Source organism: Aspergillus caelatus (assembly GCF_009193585.1).
Source record: "Aspergillus caelatus strain CBS 763.97 unplaced genomic scaffold BDV27scaffold_17, whole genome shotgun sequence".
In the NCBI taxonomy this organism is placed as follows: Eukaryota; Fungi; Ascomycota; class Eurotiomycetes; order Eurotiales; family Aspergillaceae; genus Aspergillus; species Aspergillus caelatus.
In genome coordinates, this window is record NW_022475280.1 from 187,666 (window position 1) to 213,738 (window position 26,073).

General features: G+C 47.8%; 8 protein-coding genes across 8 annotated transcripts; 3 read left to right on the plus strand and 5 right to left on the minus strand.

Moving 5' to 3' along the window:
- Positions 1–270: 270 nt before the first annotated feature.
- Positions 271–1,887, minus strand: BDV27DRAFT_166863 (putative MFS maltose permease; the record flags this gene model as incomplete). The annotated part of the gene is made up of 1 exon (XM_032074302.1): positions 271–1,887. The coding sequence occupies exon 1, from the start codon at positions 1,864–1,866 to the stop codon at positions 271–273; it is 1,596 nt and encodes a 531-aa protein (XP_031932020.1). The 5' UTR covers positions 1,867–1,887.
- A 334-nt stretch (positions 1,888–2,221) lies between these two features.
- BDV27DRAFT_166865 (alpha-glucosidase) lies at positions 2,222–4,081 on the plus strand (the record flags this gene model as incomplete). The annotated part of the gene is made up of 3 exons (XM_032074303.1): positions 2,222–2,293; positions 2,346–2,766; positions 2,823–4,081. The coding sequence occupies 3 exons, from the start codon at positions 2,222–2,224 to the stop codon at positions 4,079–4,081; spliced, it is 1,752 nt and encodes a 583-aa protein (XP_031932021.1).
- Positions 4,082–5,876: 1,795 nt separating this feature from the next.
- Positions 5,877–6,781, plus strand: BDV27DRAFT_153575 (uncharacterized protein; the record flags this gene model as incomplete). The annotated part of the gene is made up of 3 exons (XM_032071818.1): positions 5,877–6,095; positions 6,143–6,465; positions 6,526–6,781. The coding sequence occupies 3 exons, from the start codon at positions 5,877–5,879 to the stop codon at positions 6,779–6,781; spliced, it is 798 nt and encodes a 265-aa protein (XP_031932022.1).
- A 459-nt stretch (positions 6,782–7,240) lies between these two features.
- BDV27DRAFT_27830 (uncharacterized protein) lies at positions 7,241–9,024 on the minus strand. Its single transcript, XM_032076204.1, has 4 exons — positions 8,344–9,024; positions 8,113–8,297; positions 7,926–8,046; positions 7,241–7,875 (listed from the first exon to the last, which is right to left on the minus strand). The coding sequence occupies exons 1-4, from the start codon at positions 8,643–8,645 to the stop codon at positions 7,479–7,481; spliced, it is 1,005 nt and encodes a 334-aa protein (XP_031932023.1). The 5' UTR covers positions 8,646–9,024; the 3' UTR covers positions 7,241–7,478.
- A 159-nt stretch (positions 9,025–9,183) lies between these two features.
- BDV27DRAFT_121621 (alpha/beta hydrolase) lies at positions 9,184–10,960 on the plus strand. The gene is made up of 3 exons (XM_032065407.1): positions 9,184–9,696; positions 9,763–9,990; positions 10,051–10,960. Exons 1-3 carry the CDS (start codon positions 9,424–9,426, stop codon positions 10,699–10,701), a joined length of 1,152 nt encoding a protein of 383 aa, XP_031932024.1. The 5' UTR covers positions 9,184–9,423; the 3' UTR covers positions 10,702–10,960.
- A 133-nt stretch (positions 10,961–11,093) lies between these two features.
- On the minus strand, positions 11,094–14,877 carry BDV27DRAFT_166868 (RNA dependent RNA polymerase; the record flags this gene model as incomplete). Its single annotated transcript, XM_032074304.1, has 4 exons — positions 11,094–11,513; positions 11,582–11,905; positions 11,966–13,338; positions 13,396–14,877. The coding sequence occupies 4 exons, from the start codon at positions 14,875–14,877 to the stop codon at positions 11,117–11,119; spliced, it is 3,576 nt and encodes a 1,191-aa protein (XP_031932025.1). The 3' UTR covers positions 11,094–11,116.
- A 3,956-nt stretch (positions 14,878–18,833) lies between these two features.
- bxlB (putative beta-xylosidase) lies at positions 18,834–21,332 on the minus strand (the record flags this gene model as incomplete). Its single annotated transcript, XM_032074305.1, has 1 exon — positions 18,834–21,332. Exon 1 carries the CDS (start codon positions 21,162–21,164, stop codon positions 18,834–18,836), a length of 2,331 nt encoding a protein of 776 aa, XP_031932026.1. The 5' UTR covers positions 21,165–21,332.
- A 366-nt stretch (positions 21,333–21,698) lies between these two features.
- Positions 21,699–25,837, minus strand: BDV27DRAFT_153580 (major facilitator superfamily domain-containing protein; the record flags this gene model as incomplete). The annotated part of the gene is made up of 2 exons (XM_032071819.1): positions 21,699–23,243; positions 25,208–25,837. 2 exons carry the CDS (start codon positions 25,835–25,837, stop codon positions 21,699–21,701), a joined length of 2,175 nt encoding a protein of 724 aa, XP_031932027.1.
- Positions 25,838–26,073: the final 236 nt, after the last annotated feature.

A 26,073-nucleotide genomic window follows, 5' to 3' on the forward strand; every position in this document is an offset into this window, starting at 1 on the left:
GATAAGTATTAATCATTGGTAGAAGCTAGTGAGGCAGTTTAGTTGTCGTAATACAGCCTCATTGTCACTCGCATCCTCCCATCGTCTATCTAAAAGGATTCTGGAAGGAAGGAAACTAAGAATATACATAACTACACAACTAACCGCATCCAATTAATGCATTAAGTGAAATAATTACATCTGACGCACACATAATAGAATAAAGATAGAAAATTGTATTCATTGATTTCAATATATACAAAACAGACAACATCACCAACATGAAAGCATCTACTCCTTAGCAGAATCAACCCTCACCTCAACAACATCCTCATAAGGATCCACTACTGTATCCGCAAACTTGCGTGCAGAAACTCTCTTTTCGAAAAGCACGTCTAGCTCCTCATACGTCCTGCCCTTAGGCTCAGGCATTCTAAAGAATGACCAAACCAGACAGACTAAACAGGTTCCGGCCCAGAAATACGCACTCCTTGAGCTCCAGCCCCAGGCCGTGTCATTGAGTTGATAGTTAGTCAGTACGTTGACGACGATGTTGCTTATATTGTAGCCTGCTCTTGCTAAAACGATGGTCTTCGCTTTGAGTCTTGTTGAGGATAACTCTGAGACGAGACAGTATGTCACGGGTCCAATGGTAAAGTCGTAGCAGAATGTGAAGATGATAAGCATGACACCGATGGCCCATTTTGCAGAGTTGTTGGAGTCTGGTGCGAAAGAGAGACTTCCTGTTATTATGAGGAGGGTAAAAAGACTGGTTAAACCTGCGAGGTGGAGGGTTCGACGGCCTGCTATTGTCATTAGGTACCAAGAGCCTAGTGTACCTATGACGCCGAGGGAGTATTGGACTAGAGAGAGGTCGAAGGAGCGCACAGTGGGGAGGCCGGCTTGTACGCAGAAGTAGGCGAAGTAGCCCATGAGGTTTTGGCCGCAGAGGGTTTGGACTAGCCAAACGCCGCAAACGATTTCCGTTCGCCGTAGGTTCACGCCCTTGAAACAATCTCTGTATCGCGTTCCCTCTGTTGCAGACTTCTCAAGTTCGTTTGTGTGCTGGATCATGGCTATTGTGGCATCTGGGTCGAAGGCTGGGTTGCTCGAGGTTAGCCGAAGTAGAGCGCGTTTGGCACCGGATATATTTCCGCGACGGACGTGCCACCAGGGTGATTCTGGGGCGAAGAGGCAGCCGATTAGAATGGGGACGGGCCAAGCCCATTGCACTGCAAATGGGATACGCCAGGCCCATTGATCCTCTCGTTGGATTGAGCCACGGTTTACACCGACAGCAACGAATTGACCGAAGACCCAGCACATGTTTATGAAGGTGGTTAGGTACGGTCGTAGCACCACAGGACAGACCTCCGAGGCATATGCTGCGGGTAGAGTTTGGAACACACCCCATGGGATACCGGCGAGGATCTCAGCTGCGAGTAACATTTGGACGTTGACGGCGAAGAAGAACAGAAAGATCACACCGATCATGGCTGTTAATGCGGAGACCATGGTCCAGCGGTAGCCGAGTCGCTCTGAGACCAGACCGTTGATCAATAGGCCAATTACCTCACCAACTCGGGCTCCGTTGGATAGAGCGGACTGCCACGAGGCTGGGACAGTCCATTTACCGTTGTTGGCCTGCCTTCCGAACTTCTGATTGAACGCTGGTGAGGCGTACATGGAGCTCAGTAGGGCTAGGTCGTAGCCTTCCATGATGAGGGTCGAGGATAACAGGACTGACCACCCGACAGCCTTGGGGTACAGACGAATCGCCTGCCATAGGGTCATAGATTGCTCTTGCTGGGCGGCCCGTTTGCCATGGACCAGCGAAGGCTTTCGCTGAGTGCCATCGTTGGCTTCAATGGCGTCTGGGGTAGACATGGTTGGCGTCAGGTGCGAAAGCAGTGTTCAGATGCTTTCCATTAGACAGAGAAGTGAGCAAGCTTGGAGAGTTCGCAAACATGGGTGAGCTAGAGAGTTATATGTCCTGCAGTTTATCAGATGACGAGAATCTAGCCCTGGAGAACTGGGGTTATGCGAAAAATGGAGAATCTGGGGATCCCCACAGAGCGCGGGAGGAGGGCCCTGATTGGTGGGCGCAGGACATGTCGGGCTCTAGTCGGAGGCAATACGGAGTCAGTACGGAGGCTAGTCGGAGGAAGCAGTATGTGGAATGCCGTATAAAGAGGAGTTCGACTGCAGCAGAATCTATTTCGCACCCGTTTATACCACCATCATGTCGCCTCACGCCGTACGTACAGTCCCTTCTGGAGAAAATAACTGGTGGAAGGAAGCCACCGTGTACCAGGTAATGACCTTCACCATTCGTCAACGAAAGGCGACACTCACCCACCGAATAGGTTTACCCCGCCTCATTCAAAGATTCCAATGGAGATGGCTGGGGGGATATTCCCGGACTAATTTCTAAGGTCCCCTATCTACATTCACTAGGCGTGGATGTTGTCTGGCTATCGCCCATGTATGATTCTCCTATGCATGACATGGGCTATGATGTATCCGACTATGAAAATGTATTGCCCGCTTATGGTAGTGTCGAAGACGTCGAGAATCTTATAAACGCCTGCCATGAGCGGGGCATGAAATTGATCCTAGATCTGGTTATTAACCACACCAGCGATCAGCACAAATGGTTCCAAGAAAGTCGCCGCAGCAAAGATAACGACAAGAGAGATTGGTACTTTTGGCGCCCACCTCGGTATGATGAAGATGGCAATCGATTGCCCCCAACTAACTACCGCGGATATTTTGCCGGTAGCACTTGTACTTATTCCTTTTACCAGAATTCAGAGACGAATCCCGAACTAACGAACATCCAGGGACATGGGACGAACGCACCCAGGAGTATTACCTCCACCTATACGCTAAAGAGCAACCCGATCTCAACTGGGACAACGAGGCAGCACGAAAGGCCATTTATGATAGTGCAGTCCGCTTCTGGTTGAACAAGGGCGTCGATGGATTCCGCGTCGACACCGTCAACAAGTACAGCAAGCACACGGACTTTCCTGACGCACAGGTTACTGATCCCAAAAGCTATATCCAGCCGGCAATCGAGATGTGGTGCAACGGGCCTCGAATCCATGAATTTTTGCGAGAGATGTATGACGATGCCCTGCAGCCTTACGGGGACGTGGTGACCATTGGCGAGCTGGCCAATACACCTGATCCAGAACATGTTTTGAAGTATGTCGGTGCGTCCGCTAAGCAGCTCAGCATGGTATTTCATCTAGATATTGGCCACATTGGTATGGGCAAAAGTTTGGAGGACAAGTACATTTTCAACCCGTGGCAGCTGACTGAGATGAAATCCATCGTGACCAAGTGGCAGTCCTTCATTGAGGGTACTGACGGGTGGACGACAGCGTTTTGCGAAAATCACGATAATGGTCGCTCAGTGTCTCGATTTGCGTCGGATGCTCCTGAACATCGCGAACGATCGGCCAAAATGCTTGCTCTGATGATGATGGCCATGACAGGGACATTGTTCCTATATCAGGGCCAGGAAATCGGCATGATCAACGCCCCACGCGACTGGTCAGTCGAGGAGTACAAGGATATTGAGGGTCGCGGATACTACCAAGAAGCAGAGCGACAAGTTGCAGCAGGTGTTGATTCAACACGTAAAGATCGCATTATGAACGGATTGCGGATTCTGGCCCGTGATCATGCCAGGCTGCCCATGCAGTGGGACGACTCACCCCATGCCGGTTTTACGACGGGGACGCCATGGATGCGCGCCCATGACCTGTACCCCGAAATCAATGTGCAGAAACAAACGGACGATCCGGAAAGCGTGCTATCCTTCTGGAGGTCAGTCCTCCGGCTGCGTAAGGAGTACCGAGAATTGTTTATCCACGGGGCGTTTGAGGTTGTGGACTTTGACAATCAGCAGACTTTCTGCTTTTTCAAGTCAAGGGATGAGAAGAAAGCACTGGTAGCGTTGAACTTCACGGCTGATAACCAGCCATTTACACAGGCCACAGCGGCGGAAGAAATGAAGCTGCTGGTCAGCAACTATGCTGAGCTATTCCCTGAAACATTACGACCGTTTGAGGGTAGAATTTATATTTCATAAACAATAGACTAGACAGCATATTAGAGCCATTTATGTAAGAGTATAGATTCACCTTAGAGGAAAGCCAGACCGAAAGTAGCTTGACAGTGAAAGGTGTTAGAAGGAAAATGTTGGGAAAGTTCTAACTGACTGTTGGTTTTATAGCTGCTCACCTGAACATGCTCAGCTTATCAATGAAGATAATGATGATCGGCGAAGTAGATACAGAGGACACTCTAGTAATCATTATAAGCTCTCCAATCAACTAACAAAAAGGCTGAACGAGTTCGGTAAGCTTGTTGTAAGAATTGTCAATTACATATAGAATCCGAGGACCTGTGACATTGAAGCCGAAAATGGCCGCTTTCGAGGCCAGAAAGCGCCAGCTTTCCAAAACGTATTCGTTTAACCGGCATCCGCCACAACCATAACGCAGTGATTAGGGGCGACTACCTCCCCATGGGGCTTGTTATGCTATCGCTGTGCTTGTGGAATAATGCCAGCTGTTTTCTCTGCAGTAGGAGTATTTCTTATACTTGAAATCTTGCTTTGTTAAGTTAGATCACTCTTCGCTATACTTGACAGCGAAGTTATTATTATACTAGTTGGGATTAAGCCCAAGAAGTTGTACGTGTATTTTCTGCACAGTACTATTAAGAATAGTCTTGTATTGCTTTGTTGAAGCTCCGATGCTGGAATAGTTAAGTTAGGGGCTATGCTGTTAATTATGTAATTGTAGGAGTATATTTCTCGGATGCCTGAAATCCATTCTAGATGATAGATCTGTCGGGTCGCTAAATTTCTAAGCCAGTTAATAAATTCGCTAGGTGTTCAGGGGCTATATGCGGTTGATGAAGTGGCTGGATAACAATATTTCTGGGATGTCAGGTCCCATCCTCAATGTATATCGACTGCCGGGCATTATCCAGCGAATTGAAACCAGGTCATCTTGCATACGCGCCGCATATAGCTACAGTGCTTAAAAGTAACTTAAGTTGTAGATTCGGTATTATTTATGCGGCTAATCTGGGGTGCGGGGCTAAGGAAGAGAGAGATGCATATTAGAACTTTAGACAATACCAAGGAGTCGTGCATATCATGGAGAGTCTCCGTCAAAGCAACGAAGCACATTATTCGTCGTCTGATAACCCCAGGAGAGTCTTCGTTGAAATCCGCCTAGCCTAACTAACTGATGAGCTATCAGAATCCTCCTGTCGCTTCGATCGAATTCTAGCCAGCAACAAGGCGAACACGTTATTGTCTTATCGCTTACCTACTTAGAAATTGCTTTTCTAGGTGGTCTGGCAGGACTAGGGGGTCTGGCAGGACTGGTGCAAAGAAGGCTGTGCTTGTGCTATAGAGCCCTGACTCTGGTAGGCGAAGATAGTTATTCTCGGTTTCCAAGGTTTGCACTATGTATGTATATGAACCTCTCACATCTTATTTTTTTCTTAACTTCCGTTTAAACCTGACTCTCCCAATCACAATACGCGAACAGGGGGCTGCCAAGGATTGGAATCACGGTTTAGAGGCATTTTCTGTCTATCGGCTCGTATTAGCCCACTTAGTTGGACGAAAATGATATGGAGGGTGTTGATCTTTACTACATAGTATTAGGTTCCGCTCAAGCCCCAACATCGTATTTAACTGCGCCGCACAAACTGCAGATCGCTCCAAGCAAAACTGTGCAGGAGTGGAAAAGTGGTATGGCTCATAAAACGATCGTAAGTGAAGGCGCAGCTCGAACACTTTCTTTCCTGCACCTGCTCTACTATCGAATGCTTCGCATCTTCACATAAGCTGCCATTCGCAAACCATGTCCACCGCACCTGCGGACAAACCTCAAGGGATTCGAACCATTCTCTGGCTCGAGAAATATATGTCCATTATATTTCTCGTGCTGTTTATAGCGCTGGCCTGCCTATCCGGTGCCTATCACCATAGAGTCTATTCACATGCTGAGCTTTTCGAGCCTCCATATAGCCCCTATATCAAGCCTGGTACAGACGGGCCGTTAATAACTGCATGTCTTCTGGTTCGGATTGCGAAAGAAAAAAAAAAAGCCACTAACCGGTAATCTAGACATGCATCGGGGTGGCAGTGTTCCTCCTGTCTATCTTTATACCACATAGTGGACTATGGTGGTTGGCTTGTGTCGTTACTCGCTTCAGTCTTGCTACGGGTCTCATCGCTTCTGCCGTCCTTCAATCACAATATATGCCGCTTCCTCTCGGATCATGCGAAAATGATAACATGTGGCGAGACCCCACTGACATCACAGAAGGAACACCCACAATGTTCGAGGTACTACCGATCTATTCAGGCAAGAATAAATTTGGTAGGCGTTATAAAAATCGGCCATGTGAAGCACTAATCACTATTTGGAGATTCGAGATTGCCTTAGCGTGAGCATACCTTTTGCGTTTGCCTCGCATGTTCTTTCCACGAATCTAACAACACTCCAGGGTTTTGACCGTACTCTGGGGTCTATGTGCCTGCTTCCTAGTTGCGTATGCAATGATCGCGGATAGTCCAGCGACATCGGCGCCCCTGGGTGCGGCGCTTCAGTGGCTTGGGAAGCCTTTTAAGTCTGCAGCGGGCTGGGGCAAGGGCAGACGTAGCAAGGAAAGGAAAGAAGCTGAGGCAAAACTCCTTGCTACCGATCCTGAAGGCATGGAATATGTCGATCACGAAATGGGCATCAGAGTCCGTCCGATATGAATTGATTGTTATTTGAGGATCTCCTGTGCTATCAACAGGCCGTCAACTATCTAAGTTGTTGGTGAAATTCAACCCGATATCGACCGCGAATGTACGAGTGCAGACTTGAATCTATGGATACACAACTTTGTCTGTCATAATACTAATCATGATCCTAACTATAATTGTACATAGTGCTGACTCTGTATAGCTGATACTGTCAATAAATAGAATTGTAGATTGCTGTCAGCTCTAAAGGTGAGGTTCTATAGTTTTACTAGCTTATATCTAAAAGCTATATAACTCAGAGAATAATTGGCCGAACAGATCACTCAGACATGACAATCTAGATTCTTGTCTCGAAAAGTTTAATAGTTGTACAGGATACCGTCATTATATAGTTATATAATAGTTATATCATATTGAAATTCAACCAGGATAGTTGCCACCAACGCTGTTGATAACGTCCGTTCCACGGGCAAGATCCATTAATACCAAATTATACTATACATCGTACCATACCGGTGAACCACGGGCAATCCCACCAGATACACACAGATACACACATATAGCAATCATAACCCTTCCACGGAGAGTCAGAAAAAAAGGCCAAACCACAGCAGGCCAAGACCCTGGGTAGGCAGCCGTGTCGTGGAAAAGGGAAAGGGGTTCGCGACGAAGTAATTGGTCCAGGAGAAATTACAAAATGAATATCATGTCACTGCCATCGCTCATTCCCCACCAGGTGCTCATCACTATTCTGTCTTACAACGTTATGGTCCGAGCCCTGCGATTTGTGTCTGTCATCAACCATATACTCCAGTTGAACACTATTCGTGACCAGTATCCCTTCATTGAAAGGCAGTTGCCGTGAACCACCCACCCGTCCCTCAGATGCACCGTGGCTGTAGTATGTGGGGTAGCGCTTTTCGGCTCTTCGTCGCAGGGTATATAAGGTAGGCACATTAGCGACGAATGCAGCGAGAAATTCCTCTACAGACCCCCAGGTGTTTCGGTTCAGCTGAGAGGTATTATCATCGAATGATGGAAGGCGTACGATGGCTATCGCAATGAGTAGTAGTCCGATAGCAAACAGTCCGACGAGTTGGAGACGGCTAGGGATTTGATTAGAGAATACCTATAACGTTGGATAGCGATTGCCTACCGCATCCATGATGTTTTTACCCTGAGTATCCATGGCATGGGCAGCATCATTAACATGGTATCGGTCGAGATGTTCATAGAAATAAGAGTGACGAGTTGAGTGTGAGCTTCGATGCATGACCCTGTGTACGATGTCAACGACTGGTTATTATCCGACACTTGAATATAATGGCGGGTTTTGTACGCACCTGGATCAGGCATGACTTGCCAGTACAGGTGCAGAGGTCGACAGTCAACAAAGGTAGTGATCTGAACTGCTGCAAAGCTGGCAACGAGCAAGGTCCAGCATGCTTTGATTATTCGTTCCGGCCACGGAAGGCCAGCGAGGATTCGTTGACAGAGAAGCAGGACCACGGCCTTTTGCAGCCAAAGACTGAGGATGTTAACGCAATTTAAGAATGAAAGCGAGCTAGACATACTAAACGTTGTATACCAGACGGTTAACTAACGTCAGCTTGCTGCCGACCTGGCGACGGTAGATCTCAGTCGAGCTTATATCTGTAACAGATCGATCCATATGGTTATTTCCCCAGACCAAGATGACTGTCGCGAATGCAGAACGGGCAAGCACTAGGCCAATGCAAGCGATAGTGAGATAATCACTAAGAATCAAATGTTGACCGCGACATCTCCGCATCACCAGGCGCAAAAGCATCAACGCCTCGCTCAGCGCACCAAACACACCCACCAGCACGATAGCTGCCGTTGAATCCATAGACATCTCGACGTTTGACAGTAGCCATCTTTGGTTTGAGGGTGTGAGAAGCGAAAGACAAGAAAAGATTTTTTTTTCTTATCCCTGCCAGTTATTTGTTCCACGACATGCATCATCGAGGGTTAATTGTCATTACAGTTCTTAAAGGATCACGATCCCTGACATTGGGGTTTCGATTCTAATCCGGAGGAAGTTAGCTGACAGGGCCAACTGAGTCAAAACTCGTATACCGTCAACCCTATCGGTTGCTGGTTTCCGAAGCGAGCCCACTTTGGACTACCCCATGAATCGAGCCACCAGATCTCATGATGCTATTTTTCGATTATCTTTATCTAGTCATGTATGCTAGAGTGTTAGCTTTTCATAAGACAAAAAAAGGTCAAAGAAGAGAGACAAAGAAAGAAATCACGATCATCCAAATGTTACAATTTTCGTCTTTATCTCAATGACCGATCCCTGCCCCTAATGCCTTGAACTTATTTAAATTAGGGCATGGAAATTCTAGACTCGCATTCGGAGCCTCTGACCAACAAAAACCGTCCCTTCTATTGGTGGGTCGACAGGCATCGGGGCCAAGATGCCGTTAACGAGAGAAACAGTGGAGGATCGGCGTCGACGGTCTGACATTAGTGTGGCATCCCCCTAGTCCTTCCCCGGTATTCGATTATATTTGGAACCGTTCTCTTCCGCCCCGTGGGCACTACCAACCAACGGGGCTCCATCCCAGACTACGCCCCTTTTCCCACGTTTCCCCTTTGTTCCTTTGTTCTCGGACTCGCTTGCCATGCCACACGTTTGCCAAGCATTCACGGCCGTTGTCTTGGCCTCAATGCTTCTTCTTTCACATGTCGTACATGGCGTTCCAAGATTCTCAGGTGCGGCGCCTCATTTCAGGGATTACTTCTATATTGGTGGGCAGTATGTTCAGTCCAATAGTAGTAGTGGTGGTGGGAGCTATTTCCATAACCAAATGTATGTGGAGAAGTTGTCCCCTGTCCGTGAGCGTGTGCAACCGTATCCGATTGTTTTTGTTCACGGCGGTGGTCAGACCGGGACGGTGAGCTTTATGCTGTTCCAATAGCAACTCAGTCGTAAGGGGCAGGACAACCTCTAACAAAATTAGAATCTCCTCAATAAACCTGACGGTAATCCAGGATGGGCATCTTGGTTCCTTAACCACGGCTATGTCGTGTATCTCCTCGACCGAACGTTCACCGGTCGATCCCCGATATTGCCAGACGATGACCTGAGTCAGACTGCCTTCTCGGCGGAGTTCATCTCACAAAGATTCACCGCCGTGCAGAAGTATCCCGTATGGCCCCAAGCCAAACTTCATACCCAATGGCCGGGTGTAAGTGCTCACAGAAAACTGTACGTTTCATTCGTCCCACATTAACATGCGCGACCGTAGACGGGCGAAATGGGTGACCCATTCTTCGACGCATACTACATGAGTACCATCCAATCCATCTCCGACAGTCGAGCCCAAGAAAAAACCATGAAAGCCGCCGGTGAGAGGCTTCTCGATCGCATTGGCCCGGCAATAGTCATCACGCATTCCCAAGGCGGCCTGTATGGGTGGTCATGGGCAGACAGTCGTCCGGACCTGGTCAAGGCGCTAATCCAAATCGAGCCAAAGGGCCCTCCATTCCGAGAGGTCATATTTTCAAGCGAATACAGTCGTCCTTGGGGGCTTACGTCTATTCCCTTAACTTATGACCCATCACCCACCAATGTCTCATCGCCCCTAGCTATGAAGACTGTACCAACACATTCTTCTGACTTGCTTCCATGCATCATCCAGCACGAACCTGCCAGAAAACTGCCTAAATTAGCACAGGTTCCGATTTTGATCAGTACTGGAGAGGCTTCATACCATGCTCAGTATGACTATTGTTTTATCAAGTTCCTGCACCAGGCGGGGGTTCCCGCGGAGCATTTAGAGTTAGGTCGTGCTGGGTTGCATGGAAATGGGCATTTGCAGTTCATGGAAAGGAATAGTGACGATATAGCTCAAGCCCTGCATGAGTGGATGGTGATAAAAGTGAACAGCACGCTTTGAGATCGTAAACATGTAAGCTGGCTTTATTGGATATCATAAGACATTGGCAGTGACTCGGATGGGCCGGTCGTCTAACTGATGAGTCACGAGATGGGCTAAGCAAACAAACAGCTGTCTAGGAACACTGATTGCTTGGAATCCATATTGATAACATGTTGTAATACTTTTCATGGACTGAGCAGTCTATGTCTTCCAGGTTTAGGTTATAAGATTATAGGAGGTTGTCTTGGTAATCCACAGAGTGATTGCGTTTTCTAAACACACAAAAGAACAAGCATCCTGCCATGGGCTACTAATACCTACGTACCGTGAATGCATCAGAGAACATTGATCTGACTGATCAGCATAGACAATGCCGCCAAATAAGAACATATTCTCAAACTATCGTTGCCCGACACTACAGTTTTCATAGATTTCACATAGTGAAGCAATTCTTCGGACCAGCCTTGTCGCGATGATCCAACTCGGCTAACAGTGCACAGGCTGCGACAACTCTGAAGCTCTTAAGCTCACCGTATATATCCTTGCGGTAGCAGGAATCGCTCCCTTGGATCCCATGATAAAGACATGCCATGGATAGCTCTAAGCCATTAGGATCGGGGTCCTCAACCTCCTGCCGGCGCATGATGCTTGTAATCCATGTAGCAACTCGGTCGAACTCTTCGTGTAGTTTATTTGATCGGTCACGTTGGCGGCGGGTCTGTACACCCCTTCTGTTAATGATGGACCCGATGACGACCTCTAACTCGCTGATAGGCTTAGTTGGATGGTCAGAGTAGGTGTCCATGGCAGAAATTATCGCGTCTTCGTATCTTTTGTAGAAGACGACTTTATCAGCAGTGTAATTCAAATCCACTAATAGCCAAACATTGTATCTTACGCTGCTCGAATTCGCTTTGCTTCGCCAAGATGTTCTTCCCTCGGGGTTCGTGACAACGACTTACACCTCCCGAGGCAGTCCTCAATCACACTATTCCAAAAAGTTTCCTCGTCTGTGTCAGACACAGAAAGAACGTGCTTGCGCCAGATGTTTTGTTCATCGATCGCCCGGTATAGATTTCCAAGGATCCTCTCTGACTTATAGTAACGGTAGGGTTCCTCTGCATCAGCGTCATCATTATCGTCATAGTTGGCATGTGAAACATGCTGCTCAAGCCCAATCTTGGATTTATTATAGAGGCGTGTTTGGGGTCCTGGCGCCAAACTAGGTGTTTCAAAGATTAGACCCGAGACAGAAGGATTACAGAATAGAAAGGGGACCTACAAGTCCGGTCGATAACGGTTCACTCTAGGCATATCCATCATGTTGACGGGAATTCCAGTTTTAGAAAAGTCCACGGCCTTCGAGTGTAGTTCAGCCAGAATGCAGCATGAGGGATCCCTGGTTCCCAAAGCAGCTTGATCTGCCATGATCATATGGCGGATAGCAATCATACCAAGAATATCAGACCGCATGAATTCCACAAAGAATGCAGCCATGTCATCTTTCGTCACCACACGCCCTATATCAATAGATGTGGGACGCGGGTAGTCTGCGGGAGCAAATGTCTCAACGCTCTGTAGGTCAGGATCCCAGATGACATGATACAAATCACCATCGAGATCCCCTCCACTCAACTTACTTGGCAGGTCCCGACTTCCTCTCTGACTGAATACGATGCAGTTACGATGGAACCTTAGTGGATGGCCCTCTGGGGGTATGACGTTTTGGGCACGTTGAATGTCGCCACAGTGAAGCGCAGGCGAGCGAGTCACCAAGATATGCCCAGACCCAGGAGGTGCCGCATATCGCCCTTCCATACGATCAAATGTCACATAAACCTCACCTTCTTGAAGGAAGCCTGTCTCATCTATGATCCCGTATAGTGTCATGCCTTTCTTCACCGGGATGCGCGCTTTATGCTTCAGGAGCCGGAGCTCTCTGAGAACCACCGCCTCAACAATGGCACGGAGGAAGCCATCCTTCTTATAGTTCAGGCGTGTCCAGTAACATTGGCGGTAGAGTCGATAAAGTCCAATGCACTCAGCAACTGACTTGTCTTTGAGAAACCTTGATGTCTTATCTGTACTGACAGTGATCGACTGAAGACGCGTCAGCTCTTCATTCTGCATTTGAAAGAACCAATCCTGGGGGGCACCCATATCCTCCAAGATCTTAATCACCTGGCGATTTAAAACCATGGGATAAGGTCTGGACGCCATATTGCAGATCTCCAGGTTTTGCATATCCTCACTATCGAACTTGACCATTGATGGGCGGATCTGAATGACCGCAGTGGGCAATCGGGTATCAGCAGCAAGCATGCCTTTCGCCCCACCCAAACGGATCTGAAAGCATGTAGGATTTCCCCTTTTTAATGGTATGTCGGCCCAAATACTTTCCACCACCTCTCGCGATATAGCTCCGACCCCATCACTGAACACCCGTGAACCGTCCGGCGATGTGAGGTCCGAAGTGGTTGAGACTAACACCCCATGCTTTTCTAACGGGACCATGAATGGCGTCTCGGTGAAGGCCTGGCCAATTCTCGCTGCACACCGTGCCGGTGACGTTATATGTGAGAATTGACCGATTGCATTGATGATCGAGAAGTGCGTCTGCATATGACCATTATCATCACTAAAGGGAGAAGAGAACTGTGAGATATGTCAGTCTTAATTGCTATGAAATTGCTTCATAGACAGGGCTATTACCCAAACCACATGAGATCGCAATGAGGAATGCGAAAACCCGAGGAAACTATATGTGCGACCGGCGATCTGGATCCCCCTTGTCATAATGTCTTTGAATCGCGCGAAAATATCCTTGTAGTCCATCCCTGCATTGAAAAGCAAATCTCCTCCATTCTCGTCGCAGAACTGTACACGGATGAAGTTGTCGTGATGGTTGGGAAACTTGCGTAAAATCCGATTTTGAGGTTCCATTTCGGGCCCATGCAGTGTGATTCGGGTGGGGGTCACATTGACCCTATAGACTTTTGTCATGTTAGGTGTGTTCTCATGAAGCCCTTCTCTATAGGCGAAGCCGTCTTGTATCTCTCTGTGATTCTCCTCAAGCGTCGCCATGAGAGAGTCTACCTCATAGCCCCACGGATCATCTCCAGGAAACGGCCAGCCGATCATATTAAAAAGCTTTCTTATTCCGTCCACGGTGATAGAACCTCGTCCTGCTGCCCTATCTTCAGAGAACTTTTTGCATAACCTTTCGGTCAATTGACGACTAGTGGTGGGATGCAGGTATGCGTTTTGTGCCAACGCCTGAAGCTGGAAAAGAATCCCAAACGGCACAGATTTCTTGCGCGTGCATTCCGCTAGCTCATTCAACAGTTTGTGAAACTCAACCAAGACTGTCTGTGACGATAATAGGGACCTTGCTGTGGACAGGTCGTAACGATGGATGGTTATCTCCCAATCTTTGAGCCTTTCTATATTTGCCCTAAAGTCCACTACAGAAACTTTGAACTGATAAACCAAGCACTGTCCAACTATCTGGTCATGTCCGTTCCCTAAACATGACAGACGTATCTGACTGGATGGTATCCCCACCGGATTGTAGGAAGGCCCCATTGCCTTGAAGAAGAAGGGCACATCAGAGAGGGTAACTGTGAGAGTACCGTCAATCGAGTATATCAAGCTAATAATGGTGGCAAGAGGTATTTGAATTCGACACTCGGGAATTACGTTGACGATCATAGATCGCGTCTTGAACTTGACAGTTCCTCCTGCTGGCCATTGAACCTCAGGACTGTATGTCAACCGATCCCCAAGAAAGTCGCATCTTCCACAGCTGTATTGCTGCATTTCAAAAACGACAGACTCCTCTGGTCGCTCCCGGTAACCCTTTGCCCTTTCTTGGGCCTCGTGTTCCAACGTCCGCAAAGCGAAAGGCTTTGGTGGATATCTGCTTGGTTTGCAACATACATCGACTCCCAAAAGATTCAGATTTGACTTTAGTTCCCCAGGGAGAGGACCATGCGGGCTTTGCTTTTCTCCATACGTCTGCAGGAATCTTTCTCCGTCGCTGACATGCAGAAATGTAATAGTGCCAAAACGTTTCTTTCTGGGCTTGTCACAAATAAAATCTTGGATTCGGAGGTACTTCATGAAGGGGTGAAGTTCGCGTTTGAAGCCATGCCGATTAAGATCCGCCGGGACACGGTGAAGAAAGACTTCCATATTGGATATAATATCATACGAAAGGATTTCCAAGTGGAGATATGGCAGGGAAGGCACGGGTGATAAACAAGCTTGGTCGAGTAGTATTATTGATCAAGCAGTGGTGGGATCGAAAGGAGATGAGGGGAGGCCGTGAGGAGAAAACAGATGATCAGAGCTCTAATTGGTGGTTTTAGATCACCGGGTACATTCACTGAATGCATCTTCAACCTTATCTTAATTGGTGGTTTGATCCATCTCACCATTACCAGGAGTGATAGTATTTCAACCAGCGTTATCCCTCCCAATGGCTATTCTGTAGACAAGACCATCGATAGATCCACTAGAGCTGAGCCTGCGATAATTAAGAATTGTCTCTTGAGCGCGATTAGTATTTCGCTTCAAATCAAGAAAGCCGACAAGATATCTGGCACTCACAATGTCACTTTGGCCCTATGCAGCATATCAGTGAATGGTGAGCAGAGGTCAGCGGACCTTTGATGAATGAAACACATCTCCAGCCTCTCACTGTTTCAGATAAAACGAGCTGGTCCATACTAGGTCAGGGAAGACTAAAGGGACATGAGGTAGAGTTTGGCAAAAGCAATAGTGGGTTCTAGCAGCTTTTTATCACACCTGACTTGGCATGTGACGTGCCTTATTGGTGCTTTGGATTTATACCTACTAGTGATAAGTAGCTTAGGTACCTACAAGTCTCTTTTTATCTGCCCCTCTCTTTTCCATTTCGGTTTCTCGGGGACGGGCGCACTATAGTAGCATACATACTCTGTAGAGCAGTCTCAGTCCTCAGAAAACCATTCAGCACATAACTCAAGATATGACGCTGGCAAATGGGCACTGCAGGCACTCATACATTTTTATTTCACCGACCATTCTTAAGCAATCATTTTTCTTATTCCGTATAATGTCATTGAATGCCTCGGTACTAGACTAGTAGTATGAGCTTGCATCTACTCTAGTAGGAGCTCTTGTTGAAGTACTATGTTGAGGTCTTTGTTGTTTTCGTGTCTTCCTCAACGCCCGAGATAGCTTCGGGCACAGGGAGGGTAACCTCGCTCTTTCTTTCCAAATATTTTTACCATGTTCGATTCTTCTCATTTGTTACTAGCCCTCTATATTAATTCTTCTAGTTTCACTGTCAGCTTTTACTATCGTCACATCGAATGCGAGCCGAAGCTCACCATCCAAACACTGTATAGATGGCCAGCTTAAGCCATGTATGTACTTTGAGGGCCTGAAAACTCGTAATATATTATGCATTATACTCGGACTTGTTGAACCAATTGTGCAACAACATCTATTCTGCTTCTGCAATGCAGTATGCTGCGTCTTACCTCTGGACCTGCTCTGGGATATGGTCATGATTGCTTCTTTTATGGCACGGCGACGCAATACGTACAGTCAGCACTCGGACAATAATCGATCTTCACGTCACAAAGTACAAGAAGCATAAGCATATATGTTCTAAATGCAACAATAGTATCAGGATACACTGTCCAAAAAAGACTAACAAAAGGGAAAAGGAAAAGGAAAAGGAAAAAAGAAGAGAAAAGAAAAGAAAAGAAAAGAAAAGATAAAAAAATGTAAGAGGAAAAAGGAGAAATTACAGAAACACTAATGGAACAGGGAATGGCAGCACAAAGGCACCATGGGTGTCTTGTTTTCCTAGCCTCTTGGAAACCATAAGGGCTCCCTAGTCATCGACGATTTGACAAGGTTCCCACGACGGAAGGCAGATAGTCTAGAAAAGCGTTGCGCAAGAATTTGTATCCAAGCTTCTCGCATCTGCAAAGCTTCAACCTGCTGAAACCTCCATATAATATAGTACGCATCACAAAGTGTCGTTGACAAAAGCGCGAACAGAATGAATATATGTGCCGAGGTGTATCCGAGGAGATCAAGTACACATAAAAATGATCCGATACAAAGAGCGGCCAACATCGTAGCCAAAGCACATTCTTCGTGTTTTCGGCAGAAGGCAGATTTAGAATCTTCTACCATTCTATGTAGTTTCGCGAGAGCTGGTGGTGGGGGGAAGTTATCCATGATGAGGATGGCGAGATTGACTGCATAATCGTGACAGTTCCAGAAGACTGTACGATATCTTGGTAGTGCATCTGTGGATCGGTCCACTCGATGAAGCTCTTGCGCTTTTATCGGAGCTTTTAGTCAGCCTTTAGCTCCTGGGGGCAACGATGAGGACATGGTACCCTAAAGAAGGAACCTGAAGTCACCTTACATATGTAATCTAGCTCACATAGACACATGCTTGTCTTTCCAATGAACTCCAGGGCGCGAATTATCTTCAATTCAGGCTTTGGTATTTTCCTTCCAGGTCCAGAAATGGCCAGCACAGAGTATGTGCCTTTATGGTTGTAGATTGTACCTTCAGCCAATTTGTCGATCAGCGTTCGAGACTCGTCCGAGGAAACACTGGAAGGAATAACGATCACACCCATATGCTGGATAATTTGAAAAGGTCTGTTTGAGATCTTGGGAATGACAGGAGCATTCAGACTCTTCAGGCAGTCCCAATCCACCTGAGCCGGTCGTATGTCGACTAAGCTGTTCGCAAAGATAAATACATCCTGCGTTCCTGCCAGCCAAACATCGTATTAGAGATCCTTCATACACTTCTGGTTCCAACCGCACCTGGGGTGTGATCTGTAATATGTTGGCCACCTGATCCAAGCTGAGCAGGACAACAGCAGCAAGTCGTCCAGCAACCGGTACTATCAATCATCATTACCACTCAAAAGACATCTTTCATGGGGTCTTGGGTAGTAACAGCAGAGAAGATGATGAGGATCTCTATCAAAGGGACAAGAATCAACTTGGGACATGCATTATCTACTTTAATCACTTAGGCGCATTTGTTGTGAAACCCTCGTGCATCGTCTACTCACATGCAACATATTCTTCGCTCTGTAATGAGCTACATGTTGACCGGTGTGATTTCCGTACTCTGAGGGGGTTGACACTGATGCCAGCGGCTTCCACTTTTCTCTACAAGCATCCTATCGAACATGGAGAGAATGTCCCCCTCTGTGTAAGTTGCAGGACTAATCTACAACAAGTTTACACTTATAAACATATCCACAGTACAATTGTTCGGTAATCATACCGGTGAATACATCGATCGAATTGGAAGGTTAAAAAACAAAATTGGTGGCTTAAATAATGCTCTTTCTCCCGCTGCCGGATATACCCGAGAAACATGTGTCAGATATCGGATCTGCACTGGTCTTTCCCGTATGTTCTTCCGAGTCGCAACATGCTACGTAACCTACGTAAAACCGTCCAAGTCGCAGTCCAACGCTTGGTGAGCCTTAGGAAAGTCCGATCATGACCAAATATTTATTAAAATTGTAACACAAGGACATCAAATTAGCTGAAATCAAAATTAGTCACGTAATAAGTTGGTAAGTCGATTGAAATTTTCTTCGTCCCCTTGGCTATTTTACATTTGGTCTGGTGCTGCTCAAAACTAGATGAATGGGTTTCAGATATATACAAAGTAGTCGAACTGCATGATTCAAGAGACGTATGACAGCTACACAATCCCGAGTTACAAGTTACATATAGAAGTTTTGGGGTGTGGGCACCTTGGTACCACAATTGAGCACATCGCACGTTATACAGTCCATGAAAAGTTCATGCGGTTGAGAATTGTCACTTGTGTAGTTTTGGGCAGCTCTTTTGCTCAAGAGCCTGGAGCCTAAGGCAGATATACGCGATACCACGTGACGTTTCTGTATGACGTCACGTGTTCACAAACAACGGGGTTCAGATCCTGAGCTTGCATTCTCCCGGACATCGTTGAGTACTGCCGATGCTATTGTACATATGATCTGCATCTAGAGCTACCAATCTCTTATTGGATTAACTATCATTGTCTCATGAAAACGAGAATTGATAACATTGCGCCATGAACTGGGCACAGCAATTCGGATACCTCATCGCCCCTGACGTGTGACATTGGAAGTTGTATTCTGCTGTGGCTCGGGAAATTCATCCAACACCTTCTCCTCTCCACTGACTGTAAATGTGGCCGTCGGGAAGTCCTTGCCGACATCTACCTCCAGCTTATAAGACCCCGGATACAGCACCAAGTCTCCGTTCTCAGCAGTCCTTGCAACGGAACCCACCGAAACATCCAACTTCACTTGCTGGCTTTGTCCGGGTTTAATTCCCTTCGCGCGACTGTATCCCACCAGTGTCTTGATAGGATAAGGCTCAGGCCCGACCCCATCAGCGGTCAAGAATAACAAAGCAATGTAATCCGATGTCACCTTCCCGGTATTCGTCACCGTGATAGAGAATGTATCAAAAAGCTCCGTATCAACCGGTGCATCAGTAGTGCCACTGGCTACAGAATCCGTGTTGTACGAACCATAATCATCGTGATCCCATGACACATTGAACGTTGTATAGTGGAGACCAAAGCCGAAAGGCAACACCGCCTTGTCATACCATCGGTAGGTTCTTCCTGGGTTGTTGAACCCTGGACGAAGGGTCATGTCTGTCATGGGGACTTCATCCACATAGGTGGCTGGGTATTGTGTTACTGGGAGCCGTCCGGCAGGTGCTGATTTGCCAGTTAGAATATCGAATATGGCTGCGCCACCCGCTTGACTGGGATAACCAGCCCATACAAGTGCCCCGACACCATCATTGGCAAGAAGGGAGGAGTCGTCCACTTGCCCACCGCCGAACTGCACCACTATTAATGGTTTCTTCAGGTCGGACAACTGTTCGATCAAATCTAGCTGATTTCCGGGCCACACAATAGTTGTGCGGTCCTGCGACTCTTTCTCAATTGTATTGTCTATGCCGCCCGCATAGATCACAATATCTGCATCTTTGGCGGTGGAGATGGCCTCTTCGAAGCCGGCTGAGCTGTTTGAGTTGATATCTGTGCCTTGAGAGAATCTAACTTTGAATCCCTTGTGTGCCGCTGCCCATATCAACGTCCTGATGTACTTTGGAGGTCCTTCGTAGTTTCCCTGCAGTTGGGTGGTTGCGTTCGCAAATGGGCCAATTATTGCTACTGTCCCATTGCTCTTCAGTGGGAGAGTTCCATCGTTCTTGAGCATGACGATTCCTTCGACCGTTGCCCTATGGGCAAGTTCCTCGGCGGCCGGAGTGAACACCTCGTTCCACCCGATCGATCTGTAAGGTTGGTCATCTGCAGGGTCGAAATACCCGAGCTTCACAAGGGATGAATATAGTCTTATAAGTGCCTTATCCAACGTCTGATTGCCATACAGTCCCTGCTGAAGCGCACTGCCCAAATATTCCGGGAAGACGGACCCGCAGTCCAGGTCCGTTCCGGCGTTCAGAGCAGCGGCGGCGGCATGGGCACCATCGGCGACGTAATGATGGTCAGCGTAGATGTTGTCAATTGTGCCACAATCACCTGTGACCCAGTGGCCAGTTTGCTCCCATCCCCAGTGCTCACGGAGGAGAGTCTGCAGCAGCCAGCGATCTGCGCATGCGGGGATGCCATTTAAGGAATTGTAACTGCACATCACGGCGTCGACTTTCGCATCGCGCGTGCATGCCTTGAATGGGGGTAGATAGTACTCAGATAAATCTTGAGAAGACACAACGGCATCGAATGCATATCGCTCGATACCTTCCCAGTTCTCCAAATCGTACGCTGCGAAATGCTTGCACGTTGCGACTACCTTGGGTCTCTCAGGCCCAATACCGTCTTGAAGTCCATCCACCAGATGGTAGACATACCGAGAAAGATGCAGCGGATCTTCTCCGGGAGTTTCTTGACCTCGGCCCCATCGCGGGTCACGGAATGGATTAATATTAGGTGTCCAATAGTCGAGACCCGCATGACCACCATTGGCGAACGCTCGAGCCTCAGTGCTGATGACAGTGGCGACTTGCTTCACAAGATCATCGTCGAAAGCAGCTCCGAGGAGAATGGGCATTGGGAAGGAAGTTGCGTAGCTGAAGTTACCGCCGTCGGTAAACGACACACCATGACCCTCGGCTACGCCATGGAGGGCTTCATTCCACCAGTTATAGGCAGGTAGGCCCAGTCTGGGCGCCCCGGACGAGTCGTACTTGGTGTTGTTGATTTTCTCCTCAAGAGTCATGGCTGCCACGAGCGATTTGGCACGAGATACGGGATCGAGCGATGTGTCGCAGACATCATTCTTGCTTAATGGGCCAGTGCTACAATTTGGAAAGACGCTCTCAGTCGAAGCTAGGGAGGTAAAGAACGAGAATGCGGCGAGAGGCCGCAAGAAGGGATAGAGGTGCACCATCTTACTGAGTGCCTAGTTTGACTACCTCTGACCAAGACATGGTGATAGGAGGCAGAGTCGCCTTTATATGCCTGCAAACCGAGGGCACTCTCAATTGAATTTACCGCCGTTGGGAAATGAAGGGTCATGCAATGCTCTCTAACACAAAAACCGGCTGATATCCATGCTCACATAGTAGTAGTTAAGTATCGCTCTGGCGATGGACAAATTCTTCGTCTGGAGAGCTGTTTGTCATTCCACCAATCGCACAGCGTAGATGGCTAACCGATAACCTTGTTATCATGCAAGCAATTAGCCTGAATGTCAACCCCTTGCGGGGAATGCAGATCATGGTGCGGAGATATTGCGGCAATAACTGCGATGTAGCTGTATTTTGCGTATTAGGCGGAAATGAACGTTATCCGACCATGCTCTCACCTTCTGATGTTCAATTACGATCTTCTTTCTAATGCACAGATCCGCTACATATTCATTCTTGTGTCATGTCACATCCATTATTCTATTGTTGCGATATATATACAATGTCAGAGCATGTCAAATCGCATATCGAAACTCGGGATTCTCCCGATCGGTTAGATCCAAGAACTCATGATTCTGCGGCACGGTATACGCATTACCAAGCGCCTCCTTTTCTTGGTCCCTCCGGCGATTCTCCCGGATCGACAGCCAGCGAATTAGGCAAAGATCCAGCGTGACAAGAACGTATAAGATGACGATCGAGATCTTGGCAGGCAGATACTGCGGGGCATCCTTCGCCTGGAAAGTCTGGGGCGAAATAATATTTCCGACCGTGTATGCGATGGTCTGGATACATGAGACAGTGATTTTTTTCGTTGACCCAGCGATGTTGGTACTTGTTAGGCCCAGGATAGTGGTCCACCCGATCGGAATGCCACCTGTGAGATAGTAGCCGACAAGGGCGGGAGCCTTGTCTGTGGTTGCCATGAGGATTGCACCCACAATCGAGGGGATGTGACCGATTATGCACCAGAGGAGTCGTTGTTCGGTTTTCATGGCGAGGTAGGTCAGTCCGACGAGGGCAACAACTTCGTAGGCACCTAAAGGTGTCACTAGCAGGAGACTCTGCGTTTGCGAATAGCCCATGCCAGACACGAGAATGTTCCCGAAACTAGTCGCGATGGAATTCGGTACATTGGCAGCCAAAACCCAGAAGGAATACAGCCATGTGTTCGGGTCTTTCAGAGCTTCATACACTTGGGCCTTCTTGAACACGTTGCTGCCGATGCCCTGGACGTTGCTTCGCAGGCGCTCTGCGTGCAGGGCCTTCTCTTCTGGTGATAGAAACCGAGCAGTCACAGGCGAGTCTGGCAGGATGAAGAAGAACAAGATGCCAATCACGACGGTGAACAATCCTAAGATGAGGAAAATTACCTGCCATCCGCGGAGCGAAGCAGTAGGATCGCCACCGATATGGATGGCTACACCGTATGCAATATACCCTCCGAACATTTGCGCAAAGCCACACATGGAGAACCACAATCCAACTCGAAAAGCCTGTTCCTCCTTGCGATACCATTGCGATGTGAACACTACCCAAGCCGGCACCACTGCGGCTTCGGCAGCACCAAGCAATGTACGGCATACCATTAATGCAGCAAAGGAATGACACGCGGCCATGCATGCTAGTATTGTCCCCCAGACTGTTACATTGAAGGCGACGTATCGAGCAAGGGGAAATGCCTGGATGAGACGGGTCGTCGGGAATTGAAACGCCAATTGACCGAAGAAAAACATACTGGAGACCCAGTTGAACTGGTTTCCATGAAGATTTGCCGACTCCCGAAGACCCGTAACACTGGCATAACTGATGGCGATTTTATCCAGATATTGTAGGAAATACACGATGCAGATCAGCGGCATCACGTAAAGATCGATCTTGCGGACTAGTCGGTGTGAGGCCTCGTGGTCAAGTGTGCCGGCTTCACCACCGGCCGCGAGAAGCTGGAGCGCGCCATCGCCCTTGACTGTTGATGAACTAGCAGTCGCTGCTGATTTGATGTCGACATGTTTCTCGTCCGCGGAAGCAGCCGTGGACAATGCCATTGTCACGGATATGTCCTCTCAATACGCCGTGAAGTGGAAGCAGAAACCGCTCGTAAATTTTCCAGGGCAAATATGGAGCGATACGACGCTTTAAATCGGCATCTGGAATTTCTTGGCTCTAGTGTCGTATTTCGATGAGCATTCGTGGGGCGAAAAGCACGCCATCGTATAGACTCTTATCACATTGATAATAACAACTACCCGCTCTGACTCACTGATGGCTTCCATGACATGAGGTTATTAACAACATATCCATCTTTACGGATGATTTTTAATGCCCAAACGACTAGGTAAATTTGACCTAACCTAAAATCGGTCAGCATCGCACGGACCGCTGCATACCTAACATGCGCATAGACCACTAAGCATGAAATAAGTTTCTTTCTATGTCACGGGCTCACAATTGAGTAAAAGAATCAATTAACGTCAGCGCCAATGAACTATATTGTTGGATGCGTGCGCACACCAATTCAACTTGGACCGTCTCTGTTCGCAGGCATATATGTCCACTCGGAGGGGCCTGTTGCAGCCTGCAATTTATTCATGCTATGCCCAATTACTCGTTTGGATCTGCTCTAGTACCGAAAAGCAGCTCAACGGCCGAAGTATGGCTGCCTCAGGTCATTGCTCTAGATCCCTGAGCACCGAAAGCATAAAACCAACATCTGCCTCCTATTTCTTCCTCGACGTGAAATGGAACGGTCAATATGACAACCCGTGGTCGCTGAATCCAATATCGCCCCCTAACCTGCAACTTGATCATTGTTCCGTCAGTCCTTATTTAGCAGAAGATAAACGGTTCCTGTGTGGCAGCCTGCAGCAGCTACATGGAAAGCTGTTCTGTTTGGAAAAATGCTCGCCATGAGCATGCTGCTTTTTTCTTGGCGTTGCCCCATGGCCTTTGCCTCAGCCAATTAATTCATATCGAGATAATAGGCACATAAACAAGTCAGGACCCAATCGCATGACGGCGTGGTTTAAACGGCTCGTTCGTTTACATCCCTATATCTATGGTTGAGTCCAGCATTATCACAGGCTCGGCTTGATTCCCTCCCGCGCAAGGAATTTCCTAATTCCATAAGGACCATAATACCCCCCGTCCTGACGTATGGCATCCCATAATTTGGAAAGGACAGATACTAGGCTAGTACAGACAGGAAGCTTGTTTTCCATGGCCATAAAAGTAGCAATATAGTCCTTCTGCTCCTCCTGGACGATAATACACGATCCAATGTGAAACAGTGACCAAAGAAGTGTTCCCCATGCATAACTTGACGGCGATATTGTTTTTAATAGTTGTCTGGCCTCAGATACACAACACCAGATCTGATCTCGAATAGGCTGTGACGGCAACCCTGGACCATTTAGTGCACATCGCAGCGTTATCAGTAAGCCCATCTGCTGAAATATCGCAGCAGCTATCTCGTTTGCGTCAGGCCCTTTGGGGGGGCCTTGCCCACCCCATGGCGCTGGTACTGCCCATAGTAGGACTTGCTGTTCGAGGGAGTGGAACTCCACAATGATATCTGGATCAAGGTGTCGGGGAGAAGATATGGCTGGTTTCTCGGCAAAAGAAGCGATTCGTGGGATCATTTCAAATAGTTCGTACGCACACCCGGAACAGCGACCGCGATAATAAGCTCGGTATGAAAGTGGTGAAAGATCTAAACTTTGGCTTTCGGTCGGCCTAGAGCTGCTGGCTTTTATGGGGCCAAGGCCGATATGGCTATTGACATTACTGAGAAACATATACTGCTCTGCGATGAAACATGCGCAATCCTCATCGACTGTGTCTAAGAGGTTATCCTGTGACGCCAACAGGGCACAACATGGTAGTAAGTGTTGCATCACTGTGCCATTTGTGTCTCCGTCTATTATCTGAAGCCCTGGTTAATACATAATACTTTAAAACTCTGCCACGTGCCGATTGCAAGCGCTTATCAGATGTCACATTAGTTGTTGGATGAAGAGGAGCTCACCTCAAAATTACACAACGCTAGGAGCAACATCACTATCACCACGGGGTTACGATTGTATCCACTTCCATACTCTGTGATAAGATATTTGACTGCCCGTAGCGCAACTCCATAATGGGAAAGCGCGACAATATGTGATTGTTGATCATCATAAGACAGGTGAGAAGCGCTTATGGCAAAGACAGCATGAAGGAACCCGTCATTTTGCTGCGCCAAAGGCAACATATAGGCAAGAAAAGGGTTTTTGATGACATCTCTTATTACTAGCCTCTGTGCTGACCTCTCGATGTAATGCTGAAGCAGTCTTTGTTCACCCGACCTCCCATTGAGCCGGGGCCAAAGCGATAGTGCACGGTTCGGGGAGAGACGACGCAGTGATGTTGCATTCTGAGACTGTTCGGGGCGGTCAGATCCCGCAGACGCCGAAGTAATGATCGTCTTCCCCGAGTTGGGCCAGGTACAGAGCAAATGGTTGCGCACACAGCCGCCGCAGATTGGTTTAGTCTCATCGCACTTGGTGTGCCGGACCCGACAGCTTAGGCACCCGGATTTAGTCCTCTTGGCATCCTTTCGTCTGTAAGGACGGAAAGACCCCTCTCCGCGGGCGCTCTTGAATTGGAGTACCCCATGCATGGTAGCTTCTGGCCAATCCTTTGTTTAATAGTAGTGGAGAGAGGATACAAGGGATGTCGTTGGATCCGATATCCATGTTAATGGATGGTGAGTATTATGGATCACATTGAGCTATCCCTTATATGGTTAGGCAGTGGGTCCACAGATAACGTCGGTTATCCTTTTCTGGCATAGCCTCAGCTGCCCGCGATCAAGGTAATAGGCAAAGAAGGAGTTGATGAATAGCTTAATACTGA